Source organism: Hyperoodon ampullatus (assembly GCF_949752795.1).
Source record: "Hyperoodon ampullatus genome assembly, chromosome: 9".
In the NCBI taxonomy this organism is placed as follows: Eukaryota; Metazoa; Chordata; class Mammalia; order Artiodactyla; family Ziphiidae; genus Hyperoodon; species Hyperoodon ampullatus.
In genome coordinates, this window is record NC_136922.1 from 12,241,736 (window position 1) to 12,256,790 (window position 15,055).

General features: G+C 35.2%; 1 protein-coding gene across 1 annotated transcript in view; it reads right to left on the reverse strand.

Moving 5' to 3' along the window:
• Positions 1-15,055, reverse strand: part of ORC5 (origin recognition complex subunit 5) — a gene marked incomplete at its 5' end in the record, with an annotated part of 83,225 nt that overhangs the window by 48,810 nt on the left and 19,360 nt on the right. The window contains 6 exons of the mRNA XM_079711767.1: positions 1,729-1,776; positions 3,499-3,611; positions 5,399-5,451; positions 8,681-8,771; positions 8,859-8,907; positions 11,428-11,558. Coding sequence (XP_079567893.1) covers positions 1,729-1,776; positions 3,499-3,611; positions 5,399-5,451; positions 8,681-8,771; positions 8,859-8,907; positions 11,428-11,558 — 485 coding nt within the window. The remainder of the gene's footprint in view (positions 1-1,728; positions 1,777-3,498; positions 3,612-5,398; positions 5,452-8,680; positions 8,772-8,858; positions 8,908-11,427; positions 11,559-15,055) is intronic.

The window sequence follows — 15,055 nt, forward strand, 5'->3', positions numbered from 1 at the left end:
AGAAAAGTCTTTCCGTGCCAAGCAAATGGATTTGGTGAGGAAATCTGCCTGCCAAACTCTAGCTCTGTGTGAATCGGAGAAAAAAGGCTTCCCTGAGACTTTTAACTAGAAGCCAGAGCTTATGCTGATGTGCGGGCAGAATTCACAATAGCTTTGTGGTCTGCAAGTCCCAGGCTGAGAACTGAATTTCAAATGATCCCAGGTTCCCGGTGTTCACAAGTGCTTGCAGAGAAGTACGTGTAAAACCTTTCAAAGGAACACATCTCAGGCCTCAAAAATTCAAAGATCAAGTTCAGCCAACAATTAAAAATAATAAAATGTTCAGGAAACAGGACATTATGTGCACAAATCAGCAAAAATAGAAAACGTGGAATTAGACTAACAAGGACTTCTAACACTGAAATATAAGACACAGAATATTAAATAGGTTTTTTTATGTTAAAGAAAAATATGACTAGGAAAAACATTAAAGTGATCAGATAGACTTGAAATGAACCAGTAAAACTTCTGAAGATTACATATAACATTACTGAAATTACAAAATTGATGTAAATAGATCAGACAAAGGTGAAGAGAAAATAAGAACAGAGAACTGAAGAAATTACCCAGAATATAGCACGCAGAGATGAAAGGGAATGAAGAATATAACGACTTAAAAAACACAGATGATAGATTGAAAAGGTCTATCATAAGCCTAACCAGTGTCTCAGGAAAACATGTCAGAGAGAATGGAGGAGACGCAATATTTGAAAAGTTAATGACTGAGAATTTACCAGAATTAAATACAGGCATCATTATTCAAATTTAGGAAGCAAAACTAACGCCAAGTAAAAAGAAATTCAATCCCAGATACACTACAGAGAAACTGTAAGAAGACTAAAGTAACAGGAGAAGAGAACTTGAAAGCAGCCAGAGAAAACAGAGGAATAACACAGGAATAAGAGACTCACAGCAGTTTTTTTTAGCAGTAATAAAGCCAGAAAACAGTAAAACAATGTCCTCAATTCAGAAGTGTATACTGAGCAAAACTGCTTTTAACAATGAGAGTGAGAAACAAAACTCACAGCTTCTACAGTGCAAAGTCTACAGTTCTAACTTCTCTATCTTCTGCCAGGAGAAACCGCAGTGGTTAAGATGTACAAGAGAGCTGAACAGTCTAAATGCTCCTTTTGGAAATTTCAACTTGCCCCACACCCCTGCATTCAAAGTTGCTTAGTGCTTCTAATTCCTAAGCTTTTCCAGATTCCTTGGGTCAAATCAGCTTGTTTTGGGGGTTAGGTTTCAGCCTTCTCTGACGTGCTTAGTCACAGACATATCTATCTACTAGTCAATTCCAAATTTTATAGATCTCTCATCTGCTTAGTCCTTATTAGTTTAACCTTTTAAATTTCTTCAATGCCATCTCTGTGGTGTTTCGAAGGGGAAAAGAGGAAACTAAGCCATATTTAATAAAAAATTCCAGGGTGACATTTTTCATCTATTAATTCACTAGAAAAATTTTGTCAACTCCCTTTTATCTCTAGAACCAGCTCACCTGAATTGTGCCTCCCCAATCACTGTATCCAACGTAACAAAATACTACTACAGCATTATGATGGTACCATATCAATACAAGTAACTTCTTAATCCAAATGACTATGTAAATGCATACAATTATGCATTTACCGACTTCCTATAATATACTAAATTTGTAAGTTTTTCCCATTAAAGAAATTACAACATAAATACCTTTTCGTGTTTCTTTAGAAAGTTGGTTTTCTTAATTTTCCCATGATGCTGCAATTAAGCAAAATAATTTTTAAGATGAAAGATAGTACTCCACAAAACCAGAAAGCATAATTTGTTTAAAACATGACACACATAAGAGTAACTTATGTATCTTAGGCTTTTTTATTTTATTCTATTTATCACCTAAAACATCACCTTAAAATACCAACATACTTTAGGCTTTTTAAATCAATTTTGATTGTATACAGGATTACTTGTGCATGTAAAGAAAGAGGTTTCAAAATAAAAGTGATATTTCCTAAAAGAACTTATATTGATTTATTACAGCACATTTATTTCTATAAAAACAAAACTTCCAAAGATAAATGGGTTTTCAATTCATTCTGTAAGGCAGGTTGTCAATTCGCATAAAATTGAGATCATTTAGTTAAGCACTTGGGATTCAATAGTAGGGAAAAAATATAGATGCAGTCCTTGCCCTCTTGAAACCAAAGACCAGTGGTAGAGATAGACAAAAAATAGACAAAAATGTATTATATTTAATAATAAATCAAACTGCATATTATTTGTTTTCAAGAAGAAAATTCTAAAATGAGATTTCTCCAACTAATATACATGCAGAGAGCCTCCTGAATGTTCTGGATAATGATGTATGGAGTACATGATACTATAGTAGGAGCTTCAGAACAATAAAGGAGTTACTATCCTTAAAATCATTCCCATCTCTCATATTTTTAACAAAACCTTAGTTACATTTTTTTAAATGTAGAATTATTACCTAAGGTATACCTGAACTCTTCTGTGAAACTACCTACTTCACCCATTCAGGCTGTGATCTTAAAGTGAGAAGTCAAAAATAAATGATTAAAGGGGAAAAAAAAAAGAATAGGTGGAATTTAAGCATGTAGAGATTGGAGAGGAAGGAATTCTAGATGGAGAAACCAATGTAAACAAAAGCTTGGGGAGTCGGGAGGAAAAACAGCTAAGTTCTGGAAACAGAAAAGTTCAGTTTGAATTTTTTTTATTAATCAGCTTGTAATTGGACTTGCTTAGGATGTGTAGCAAAATATATGTGGTTGCAAGGATAATTTTCACCCACTTGACATAATGCCTTGGTAAGAGAGACCGAGTGGTTATAGGGTGAAGACCACACAGACCACCCGAGTTCACTCTGGAGGAGAGATGGTCTTTGCTTAGGTGGAAGGTGATTGAGGTAATGGCTCACGCATCCTAAAGAAACCCTTTTGGGAAGTTTAAGTGTGAGGAATGCTCCATTGATGGATAAAGTTCTGAGGGCCTCTAGATTTTATTATCAACATTCATTTCAGGAATATTGTTTTTTGCTGTCATTTTCAGACTAATTTGTCTTTCAAAATTCAGCAAGCAATGCTACCCCCTCCATGAAGCCTTCTTTCCTCGACACTTCCCTGCAACTTGTTTATCATATCATGCTTACTAGACACTAATACCACCTCTTTTTTAGCCTGTCTGCTCCACGACTGTCCCCACCCCAAAAGTGGCACTCACTCACCCCCAATATCCTAAAGAAAGTTCTCAGATAACATTGTTGACTGGCAAAGGTAAAGTGGGAAAAAAAGAATAAATGATTAAAGGGAAATAAACAAACAAAATCTTTAAAGAATGAGTCCTAAATACATATTTAGGAATCTCTTATTCTAATCTTTATCCCTTACAAATTTACAGGTGTTGAAGAATTTCAAAATATTCCCTAGATCTGCAAAAATAAAGTGAAAAAGAAATAATGATTACCTTAAGGAAAAACCTTTTGTCAGTTCTTGCTGGATTATAAGAAGCGAGGTATGCAGCAATGAGAATAAACTTAGAGTAATATGGAAGTTCCATGTGAGTATATGCCGAGAGACCTAGACAACAAAATACTTTTATGAAGGTATTTAACAGGCTACCATTAGATTTTAAGTATCTCTTTTCTCACTTATCTTTTGACTTCCATGTGGTACCCTCTAGTCAAAAGATTTCAAAGTGCCCTGAGCTTACCGTGCCACGATAATGATGGTGGTGGGGGAAACATTCTCATTAATGATACGCTCTGCTCGTTCTGTCATTTGTGTTGGGCTCCGCCTCTTCTAAAGTCCTGCCCTTCAAAGCCACACTCTCCATTAAACCTTCCCTGATGCTTCCCTACCACACCAAAAGAGACAACTTGTCTCCACTGTGAATTCTTACTTCATGTGTCTTACTTACGGTCCACATAACTTTATACCTTATATAAAGAATTAATTTAACATAAGTGATATTTCTTTCTTTCTTTTTTTTTTTTTTTTGCGGTACGCGGGCCTCTCACTGTCGTGGCCTCTCCTGTTGCGGAGCACAGGCTCCAGACGCGCAGGCTCAGCAGCCATGGCTCATGGGACTAGCCGTTCCGCGGCATGTGGGATCTTCCCGGACTGGGGCACGAACCCGTGTCCCCTGCATCGGCAGGCGGACTCTCAACCACTGCGCCCTCCGGGAAGCCCCATAAGTGATATTTCTTACTAAGCTACAGTGTTCACTGAAGGAGCCAATTCTACTGTTTCTTTGTATCCCTACAGTACCTTGTACAAAGGAAATAACTGAATGAATGGATATATAAAATAATAGAGTCAGTCAAGCAGCAATGACTTTTATGGGAAGGGAAAAAGGAATCTGATATTTACTGAAATATCTAGTATGTGTAAGACACTGTGCTAGGTGCTTTCCTTAAACATCTCTGAATCTCTGCAGTAACTTAGAAGTAGATATTCTTTCCATTTTAGATAAAGACACTGAGTTGGGCTCAAGGCCACACAGGCAGCAGAGCAAATTACTGCAGATTTTTTTAAACTCTAGTATCTATTTCTTTTCATTCCAACACACAACTGAAAATCACTTGTATGGTACTTCAAGCATTTAAAAACCAAAACAGGGACTTCCCTAGTGGTCCAGTGGTAAAGAATCCGCCTTACAATGCAGGGGACACAGGTTCAATCCCTGGTCAGGGAACTAAGATCCCACATGCCACAGGGCAACTAGCCTGCACACCACAACTACTGAGCTTCAACTAGACAGCCTGCATGCCGCAAACTACAGAGCTCATGCACTCTGGAACCCAAGCGCCACAATTAGAGAGAGAAAACCCAAGCACCACAACTAGAGAGAAGCCTGTGCGCTGAAATGAAAGATCCCATATGCCTCAATGAAGATCCCACATTCCACAACTAATTCCTGGCACTGCCAAAAATAAATAAAATAAACAATAAATAAATCTTTAAAAATAAATAAATAAAATTTAAAAATAAAAACCAAAATGGAATCTCAATACCACTTCATTTCATACCACTTCCCCCACTGACCCAACTGTCTACTGACCCAACTTTTAAATAAGAGTATTTTAGATAGTTGCTTTACTTTTTTTTTTAAAGTAAAAGTAAAGTTGACCCATACGGGGTGGGGGAATGTTAGGGGCACAGACACCCAACTCCTACACAGTAGAAAATCTGCATATAACTTCTGACTCCCCAAAAACTTAACTAGTAATTGCCTACTGTGGACTGGAAGCCTACTGATAACAGTCAATTAACACACTATCTTTAGTGTTAACTTTAGTATCTTGATTATTAGTAATTAATTAAAGAAGTGTCTCTGGTAATTGTCTCAACACTTCCTTTGATACCTTTCAGTTGTCCTGGATCTGTGTCATCTTTCTGTAGCTTTTCCCACTGTGAACTGAAAAAAAAAAAAAGAAAGAGCAATGATGGATTGAAAACATATAAAATCAATGTACTGTACTTAAAACAAAGCCATAGAAAAACTAAAACTTTTTTACTTGACAAAATACATTTAATCGCCTTATAAATAAGACAAATAACATATACATGTTGGTCCCACTACAAAATCATTTAGTGTATATTAGAACAATATAAACTTATATATCAATGCCCAGATGTTAAATTTTTTAAAATCTCTTTTCCTCTGATCATAATTACAAAGCTATCAAAAAGCACCAACAAATAAATAACATCACCTACCATACAATAAAACTCCCAATATTCCAGTTATCATATTAAATACAATTGTTATACACCATTTCTAAACTCCATAACAATTTCTTAAAGTAAGTATCATTACATCAGAAAACTGAGGCCCACAGGTTAAGTTGCCCAAGGACACTCAGCCAGTAAATAACACAAACTCTGCAGGCATGCTACAAGGATTCAGCTCTTAGTTCCACTACCAGGGAACAAGGTTGGGGACTTTTTCATAATTTGTCCAAATTGCTTATAAAAGCTATAAAACCAACATATATTCCCAATAACAGTTTGCTGAGTGAGCATCTAACCTTCTATAGCTTTATTCTCCTTTTCTTTATTCTGCTCATCCCAATTATTTAATCTCAATTAGAAAATATGAAACATGTGATGATTATTATTCTTTAATTTAGTAAAAATTTTATTATACACAGGTGAATGGAGGTTGGGGGTAGCAGGGAAAACAGCTGAGTCATTTACTGTGAAGAAACTTCAAATGGACCAGGAGATATCACCAGGCTTAGAATGCCATTTCTCTACTACACTATTGGAGAGTCTCACTGATCCTTTATGTCACAGTGTGACAAAAAGGTAACTAAGGGCATTATATACGCTATTATTATAAAGGAACAAAAATGTAAACTGCCCTAAATACCAAAATTTTTTTTCAAAAAGACAAAGAAAATAACCACATAGGAAATTCTGCAAATTAATACAACAGTTAATAAAACATATATATTTCCTATCAATAAATATAAATGGGTGTACCCCATTAAAGAAAAACGTTTTCAGAATGCCTCGGTAAGGCAGGAGGTCAAATTAGCAATGCTTATTTCTGTGTTCTATACCTTTTTGTGAAAGAAACATACTAAAGATTATATATTAATTGCATATATAAAGATGTTATATATGCATACTTGTAAAAGAAGATGAGTACAAATCAGAAATTATATATGTGGTTAGGAAAGGAATGAAAGGAATAATGGGGTGTGAGACCTCTTTGAGTACTTTTTTTTTTAATAGTTTTAGGTTCTGAATTATTCTGATGCCCTCTTTTACCTGTACAGCAAACAATGAGTTTATTCTACTTTGCCCTTTCTCTTTCTCTTCTTTTCCCATTTTTTAACCTTGTAACTGTGTTATTCCCATCCCGTCAAAGTATGTAACATATACATAGTGTTCTTCTACCCTCATTCCCATCTTTTCGTTTTGAGCTAAAATTAATCAAAATTTGGTGCTCATCACTCCTTTTGCTAAAGTTCCCCAGTCATCTCCATTGCACCAACACTGTCACTAGCAGACTCTTCAGGAAGTGCTTATGAGTACACTGTTCCCTGAGTTCTCACATGTTTAAAACTGTTTTTCTATAGCCACGATACCTGAATGACAGGTTGCCTAGATATAAAATTCCTTGGCTTACACATCCTCTCTCCTTAAGTTTCTTGAAAATGTTGCTCACTTGTTGTCTTGCTTTGTTACAGATTCACTTTCCTTTGTAAGTGACATATTTTTGCCTTAATTTCCACCCCTTGCTTCATTCTTCACCACCAAGCCTCCAGAAGATGCCACGTCCTTCCAAATCACCTCTCCGTCTCCCCTCAAAAACCGTACTTTCCCCAATCTGCCTTGTTAATCCTTGTCTACATACTCTTGAAACACTTCCTTTTGATTCTTCAGTAGCCGGTGCTCTAATCCCTCAGGTCTCACTTGTTCTCAGGATTATCCCACTCAGGGTAGGACTCTCTTTCTGGAGGTGATTCATTTGTATTTCATCACGTCAAGTCGACCCCATCCCCTGTCCCCACTGTCCTCTCCTCTTTTCCTTATAGTCTTTGCTTAACTTTTCACTTCAGCGTAAGCCCCAGAGTTGGCTTTGCTGGCTTCAGTTATTTATTTCACTATTTACATATAAACTGAAGTTTACAGTCAGCGCTGTAGACTCCTAGTCATATTGCAGGCAAGGGTTATGAGTGATTTTATTTGCTTTCCTTACTGACCTTGTGGAGAGAACTTGATTTAGGTGGCCAACACTACCCTATGGGAAACTGGAAGTCCTTGTATTACTATGTAAGAGTCACTTTAACAAGCATCCAAATTTTTCTATCTTTAAAAGATCAGATCACAAGCTTTTCTGTGACTTCTAAAAATTCTCATCAATTATTAAAAAGAAGAATAATAATATCTTTGTAATGTTTCTACTTATTTAGAAACTATTACATTCTTATAATCAGCTAATTAAATCAAGCACAAAGTAGTTATAGAATAAGGTATTCATGAAAGAAAAATGATAACAAAATTGATTAGAAAGTGAAAAAAGACAAAAGCGTTGCCGTTTTAAAATTTCTATGTTGCTTTGTAATGTAGGCTAAACCTAACACCTATAAGGCACTTTATTATTCACACATCATCTTCACATATATTATTGAAATCTTCTAAGGATTGTTAGAAGAGGGATCCGAGGTCTAGAGGTTTTAGGTGAATTGCTAAGACCTCATAAGGCAGAAAACGGCTAAGCTGGAAATCAAAACTATGTTCTTCTCACTACTCTATGTCTGTGCAACCATGTCTCCTAAGCAGCTTCATTACTATGAAAGTCTAATAACAGACAAATGTAGATTTATGACTTGACTCACACATTTCTTTAATGATCAATTTTTTATTATACCATTCAAATATCTAACATAAATATAAAAAACAAAGCTGAAACTGATTTTCCTGTAGCTTTCCAGATTTAAAAAGGTTAGCAATTATTAGTAATATGACTTGTGTAACATACTGGCTAAAAATTGTTTGTCCTTCCCAAAATAATAAGAAATGATTCAAATCACAAGAGTTTTTTCCCAATGTGAAGAAGGTAAAGGAAAACATGTACACTTTAGTGAATATCCCAAATATAGAAAAAATACATATACTAAATAGAAAATTACCTTGATATCTCCCTGAGATAAACAGTCTGCATGGCTTTTTTCAAATGAGGTTCAATATTTCTCCAGAGTTTGCGAGTATCACGTTCACTTGCTACTCCAAAGAGAGAAAATTTCAATAATTTAGATATTACAGAAACTTTTTTCAAAAGAAATATTATTATAGAAAAATTATAGTTACCTTCTCCTTTAACAACAGGTTCACAATATTTAGGAAAATTAAGTACTGCCTATAAACAAGAAAAAAAAAAGAGAAAAAAGCACTTATCTACCACAGTTAAATATTATTTTTCAAGTAAAAATTTTATTAGAATTCAGGCAATTTTATTTCAATATAATTGCTCAAGTAAAATGTTATTATAGTTTATTACTACAACAATAAAACCACAATTATCAATAACAACAGTAAAACAATATGTAAAATATTCCTTAACTGGCTAAATCCTGCCTAATGTATCAGCCTCTAGATATAAAGAAATGTAACAATTCCCAAAGCAAATTTAAAAGCACATACATCGGGGCTTCCCTGGTGGTGCAGTGGTTAAGAATCTGTCTGCTAGTGCAGGGGACACAGCTTCGAGCCCTGGTCCGGGAAGATCCCACATGCCACGGAGCAACTAAGCCTGTGCGCCACAACTACTGAGCCTGCACTCTAGAGCCCACGAGCCACTACTGAGCCCGCGCGCCTAGAGCCTGTGCTCTGCAACAAGAGAAGCCACCGCAATGAGAAGCCCGTGCACCGCAACAAAGAGTAGCCCCTGCTCGCCACAACTAGAGAAAGCCTGCGTGCAGCAACGGAGACCCAATGCAGCCAAAAATAAAAACATAAATTTATATTTTAAAAAAAGCACATACATAGAAAAGATGCCTAAAAAGAATATTCTGCAGATGATTTATTAAACTCTTAAGAAATATGCCACTTACAAACTTTAAAACAAATAATAGTATCCATTTGAAGGAAAAAGGACAACATATATTTATTATCCTATGTTCTACATACTCAGAAAAATATAGCACTATACTATCTTTTCTCCAATGCTTAAAGATCATTTCTTATATTTATTAGTATTACTAGTAGTAGTAAAGACTTAAACCATACTTCAAGCCTCAAGTTTATGAATGATGTAACAATAACATAAAAAGCTGTAACCTCATCCCTAAATAAAATCATTCCTCAGTGAAATCCAAAGGACTTTATAAAAACCATGTTTAAATTTCACATTTTCTTTTCCTACTAATAGTTTCTCTAAATAATTCCTCCTTCTTGTACTTTATAATCTACTTTGAAATGGCTGCCAGCACAGATTCCCACAGGTTTCAAGGACATCAGTGCTAAGGAGTAGAAGCTACAAGTTATTTCCCAGGAAGGACAATGGATGAGTATTTGCTCCTGACTCCATCTCACACTGAGGCCGTGCACTGACCCTCGCTCCTCTCTGTAAGCCCCCCTGTTGTCATTTCCCTTGGGCACCAGGAGTCTCAGACATTCAACTTCCAGAGAGATGTTAGTGAGGAGCTTGAACTAGAACAGCTTGTCTTCTGTTTTTTCCCTACTCAGAAGATGCTTGAAACGTACAACTAAATCAGAAGAGGCCTAAAGTTTAAAAGTTCCAAAAACATACTAAATGTGAACACAATTTTAAATGGTCATTTTCTCCTATATTCTATCTCAAATACACACTGAATCCCTCTAATACTTTTCAGAGCAAAGAAAAGAGCAAAGCAAAGAAAATGTACCAAGAGATATAGAATCTGTTCCTTTGAAAGCAACTGTTTTGTAAGGTAGATAGATAGTGGGAAGCAGCCGCATAGCACAGGGAGATCAGCTCGGTGCTTTGTGACCGCCTGGAGGGGTGGGATAGGGAGGGTGGGAGGGAGGGAGACGCAAGAGGGAAGGGATGGGGGAACAGATGTATATGTGTGACTGATTCACTTTGTTGTAAAGCAGAAACTAATAATAAAAAATAAAAATAAAAAAAAAGAAAGCAACTGTTTTCTAGCTTTAGATATATTACCATTTTCTATTACATGGAGATAAGACCTTAAGTATTAATAAAAGGTTCTAAAAGTGAAACCAGATATTCTTGCCTCCTCCTTTTCAGATCCCCACAACTAAAGTAGAAAGGTAAAAAATAAATTAAATATGAAAATTAAAGTAAATACAATTATTTTCCGAACTGCCTATGAAGTATAAACAGCTATTCTAATGTTTTAAAAAAACTTTTTAAAGTAATCTTTTATATAAATATCCAAAGTATTCCTTTATATAAAGATTACTAACTCAAGGTCAGTGGCTAATGAAACACCTATATAAAGCTTCTGACCATATTCAAATTCATCTAGATTCCAGACCACTATCAATACATACATAAACCTGAAAAAATCTGTTACAAAAAATTAAAAAGATATAAAATTGCTTATTAAGTTTTCACACCACCTTTCTGTTAATCTTCGTTTTAATTTTAATAAAGTTAAACATTTTCTGCAATTAGAGAAAAGAGAAAGGAGGAAATTAAAAAAACACTCCTAAGGATGTATGAAAAGAAACAACTAAAAATGACTGAAAGGTTTCTGATCAGGTCAAAGTTTGTACTAACCCACAGACTTCTACATTCTTAGGGTGTATTTGCTCCCAAAGGCCATATCCAAATTTCCAGAATAAATTTTCAGCTTCTAGCCTATCTCACACCCTTTCTTTATGGAAAAATATTAAAAGATGTACATTTTTTTTAAGCAAAATGAGCACGGACCAGATGCCGGAGCTCCTTCAAATCTCGACAGACGGTGTAGAAAACTCCAAGAAGAATGTTAATGTAGGCAGCATAGAAATCAGCCGAATACTCTGGAGGATGATCATGGGATAGAATCTTTTGAAGGTTACCTGTTCACAGGACACAAATGAGCAGAAATGACTGACCCATCACCCTAGTTATATCTTCTAGCATTTTATAACAAAGGTTTAAACAATAAATACACAGGCTCAGTAATTATTAGGAACAATGAAACAGTTACAAGATTAGAATGCAAAAGTAATACAAGTTTTGAAACTGAGGTAAAAGAATTATGAACCTAACATTCTAAAAAAAATTACTAAATTTTACTTAAGACAAATACGAAGCAGTGACACCTAAAGAAAATCACAAGAACCTTATAACAGGCAACATCAAATCAAGGGCAAAAAAATAATATGGATTCCACTTATTTTGCTAACAGTTAAGTAAATCAACTAGATAAAAATAAGCGGTACTACATATACTACCACCAAACTGGAAAATGCTCATTTTTTGTAAAATGAAAAGAACTCATGATTTTTTTAATGAAAGTCTTCATCTTTACTATGTCATTCCCTTTTTTATAAAATGTGTTTTCTTCCTACAACTTTGGTATCTTTATTTCTCTTCTACCTTAAACTCCTTATACAGTATCACACGTTTAGAGTCCTAAACTTATATTTTATCCTGCTAGAAATATCATATTGTAGAAGCACAGTTAAAACTAAAAAGAAACCACCTATTATTCAAAATTTCCCAGTTATAGCACATAAATCAGTCATTCATTCATTCCTTATTGCAATTCCCTCTGACTTCTTGATGCAATGGTCTCTTTTAGACTTCTCAGTTAAGAGCTCTTTGAACATGACTAGTACTTTAAGCCTAGTTCCATAGGATTCAAGACTTTCACAATACTTACAAGTGAAAATTCTCATGGGATGTTCTGATCGTGTCAATTTCCTTTTGTCTAAGAATCCCTTTAAGTGAGTATTTTTACCATGGATATGTTCCCATTTACCATCAGCCTTTGATTTTAACTACTGTCTTATTCCTCACAGTCAGTTAGATATAGGTACATAACAATATATATGGCCTATCAACAGATACTAATATACAGAAATTTAGAAATAGCTATATTAATGGGATCTTTTAAACAGGGCAGTTGGCCAAAAACAAAAAAAAAATAAACAAACAAAGGCCCAAAAAAACATTTCAAAGCCTATTCTCATGCCTAGAATGTTATCCTGAAGGAATTTCGGATAGAGGCTGTTACTAGATCTGTATTTTAATATCACAACCACTGAAAAAAAATACACAAAGTCCAAAACTTGACTTTGGTGTCTATGTATTTTTACATGTAATAGCAGTTTTAAATTTATGTTACTAAGCTTTTTAAAACAAATATTTGATACACTAAAAATTTCTAAAGGTGCCTTAAAACTTGGAGATAAAGATATTTATATACTGTGTTGGCCAGAAAGTTTGTTTGGGTTTTTCCATAACATGTTACGGAAAAACCCAAAAAACCCCGAAAGAACTTTCTGGCCAATCCAATAAAAGCTGACAAGTAACTGGATAGATGAAAGAAAGAAGGGAGGGAGGAAAGGAAGAAAGGGATCAACGGTCAGACAGACAAACATACATAGGCAAAAAGGTGGTCTCTAAATGCATGGATGAGGAAACCTGGAAAACAGTTAAGTCTCCAGCTTAGACTGCACTCCTAAGCTTCTCCTGACTCTCTTCTGGATATCCCTTACAGGTGACACTGAGTACCTCGTAAGAGAGTTGATTATATATGACCACTGGCCCATTTCAGTTCTGACTAAAGTCTTCTAAGAATTAGAACTCTCACTGGGTTGCAACAGAAGTAGAACAGCTGCTTAGTTATACAGGCTACAGACAAATTCTCAGAGTACAACTCAACATTAAGGAAGCCATACCAGCTCTAACAGTCAAACTTACTAAAAATCCCATCTCTAACAGAAAGCTGAAAGCAGTGTACTAGCAGGTAATAAATAAAGGGAAGGAGAAAGCACTTGATGGGTCCCCTGCTGTATTAAAATTTCACTATCAAAATATGGTCTAAAACACCAAGAACAACCATTTCTAACATGGAGAGGGACTTCTGCTGCCAGTCATGAGGGAGTAAGAGGGTCCAGAAATACTCTCCTATAAATAACTAAAAACTGGACAAAATATAGAAAACAATTATTTTCAGACATCAAACAACAGGCAACAAAGGACTGTGATACACGAGAAAAGTGAAATGAGGTGAGTTTTACCATCAGCCAGGCTTTCTAACTAGAGGTAATTTTAGAACTGTGGTTCTAAAAAGGAGCCCATTAATCTCAGTGAGTTGATAAGACAGAGACGAGAGAAGAGAGAGCTAAGGTAGCTAGAATGTGCAGGGTAGAATACACGAGAAAAGGAAGCTATGCAGAGAAAGAGCCCCAGAAATCTGCCTACATGTTGCCCTTGATTCTTAGCTGAATACCAGTACTTATATGCCTAGAGTAAAACCTCAAAAGGACAAGAAAGAACAACTTCTGGGGAAAAAACAATTACTGGAGAGCTGTTAAGTCAAACAATTTCCAGAGTTCAGACAGGGCTATAAAACTGTTCATTTTGCCACCAGTAAGAATGGAGAAACTATACTAAATACATGAGGCATTCAGCAGAGAACCCAAAAGGACTGTATCTTAGAAGGGGAGCTAAAATTAGCCCTGGAATAAAGGCTACTCTAGACCCTCTCTTCAAAAGAGCTTAAAAATAACCTCAAAAGGGTCACATATATCTTCAAGTGATTTAAATGCTTAACCAGAAAAGAAGTCCAACATGCAACAAAAAATTTAATACCTGTCATTCAACCGAAAATTACTAAACACATGTGAAAGCATAATGGATACCCATAATAGAGAAAAATTAGTCAATAGAAACATCCCCAGAAGGAAAGAGGTAGTGGAATTAGCAGACAAGAACATTAAAACAACGAATATAAACATGCTCAAATGCTCAAGAATATAACGGAAAACAAAAGCATAATGAGATCGGTAATGAAAATTCCACTGGGTTGGATTAACTGCAAATTAGACACTTGTAGATAAAAAGGTCACTGAACTTGAAGACATAGAAACAAAAGCTATCCCAAAGAAAACACTGAGGACAAAAAAAGATGTAAAATTTAAATAAATACATAAGAGATTCAGCAGGACAATATCACGAGGTCTAACATTCATGTAACGTGGTCCCAGAAAAAGGTGTGGGGAGCAGAGTGGGGGGGACGCCAGGACACAGATAAAATATTTTTAGAAATAATGGCTGAAACTTTTCCAAAATTAAAACTATACACTCACATATCCAAAAAGCTCAACAAATCTCCAGCAGGATAAACAATAAAAGATATTTTCCACCTTGCCTTTTTATTTCTGTAAAGCCCAAATAGTAATATAGTATAAGGTTTATAATAAATGTATATGTTAAATGTAGGACAAAAATAGCACAAAGGTTGTGAGGTGGGAAATTATAAGTCATTGAGATTTTCAGATTGTTAACTAGAGAATAACTTAACTTATTCTGATTGATTCAATAACTAAACCAAAAACCTGAT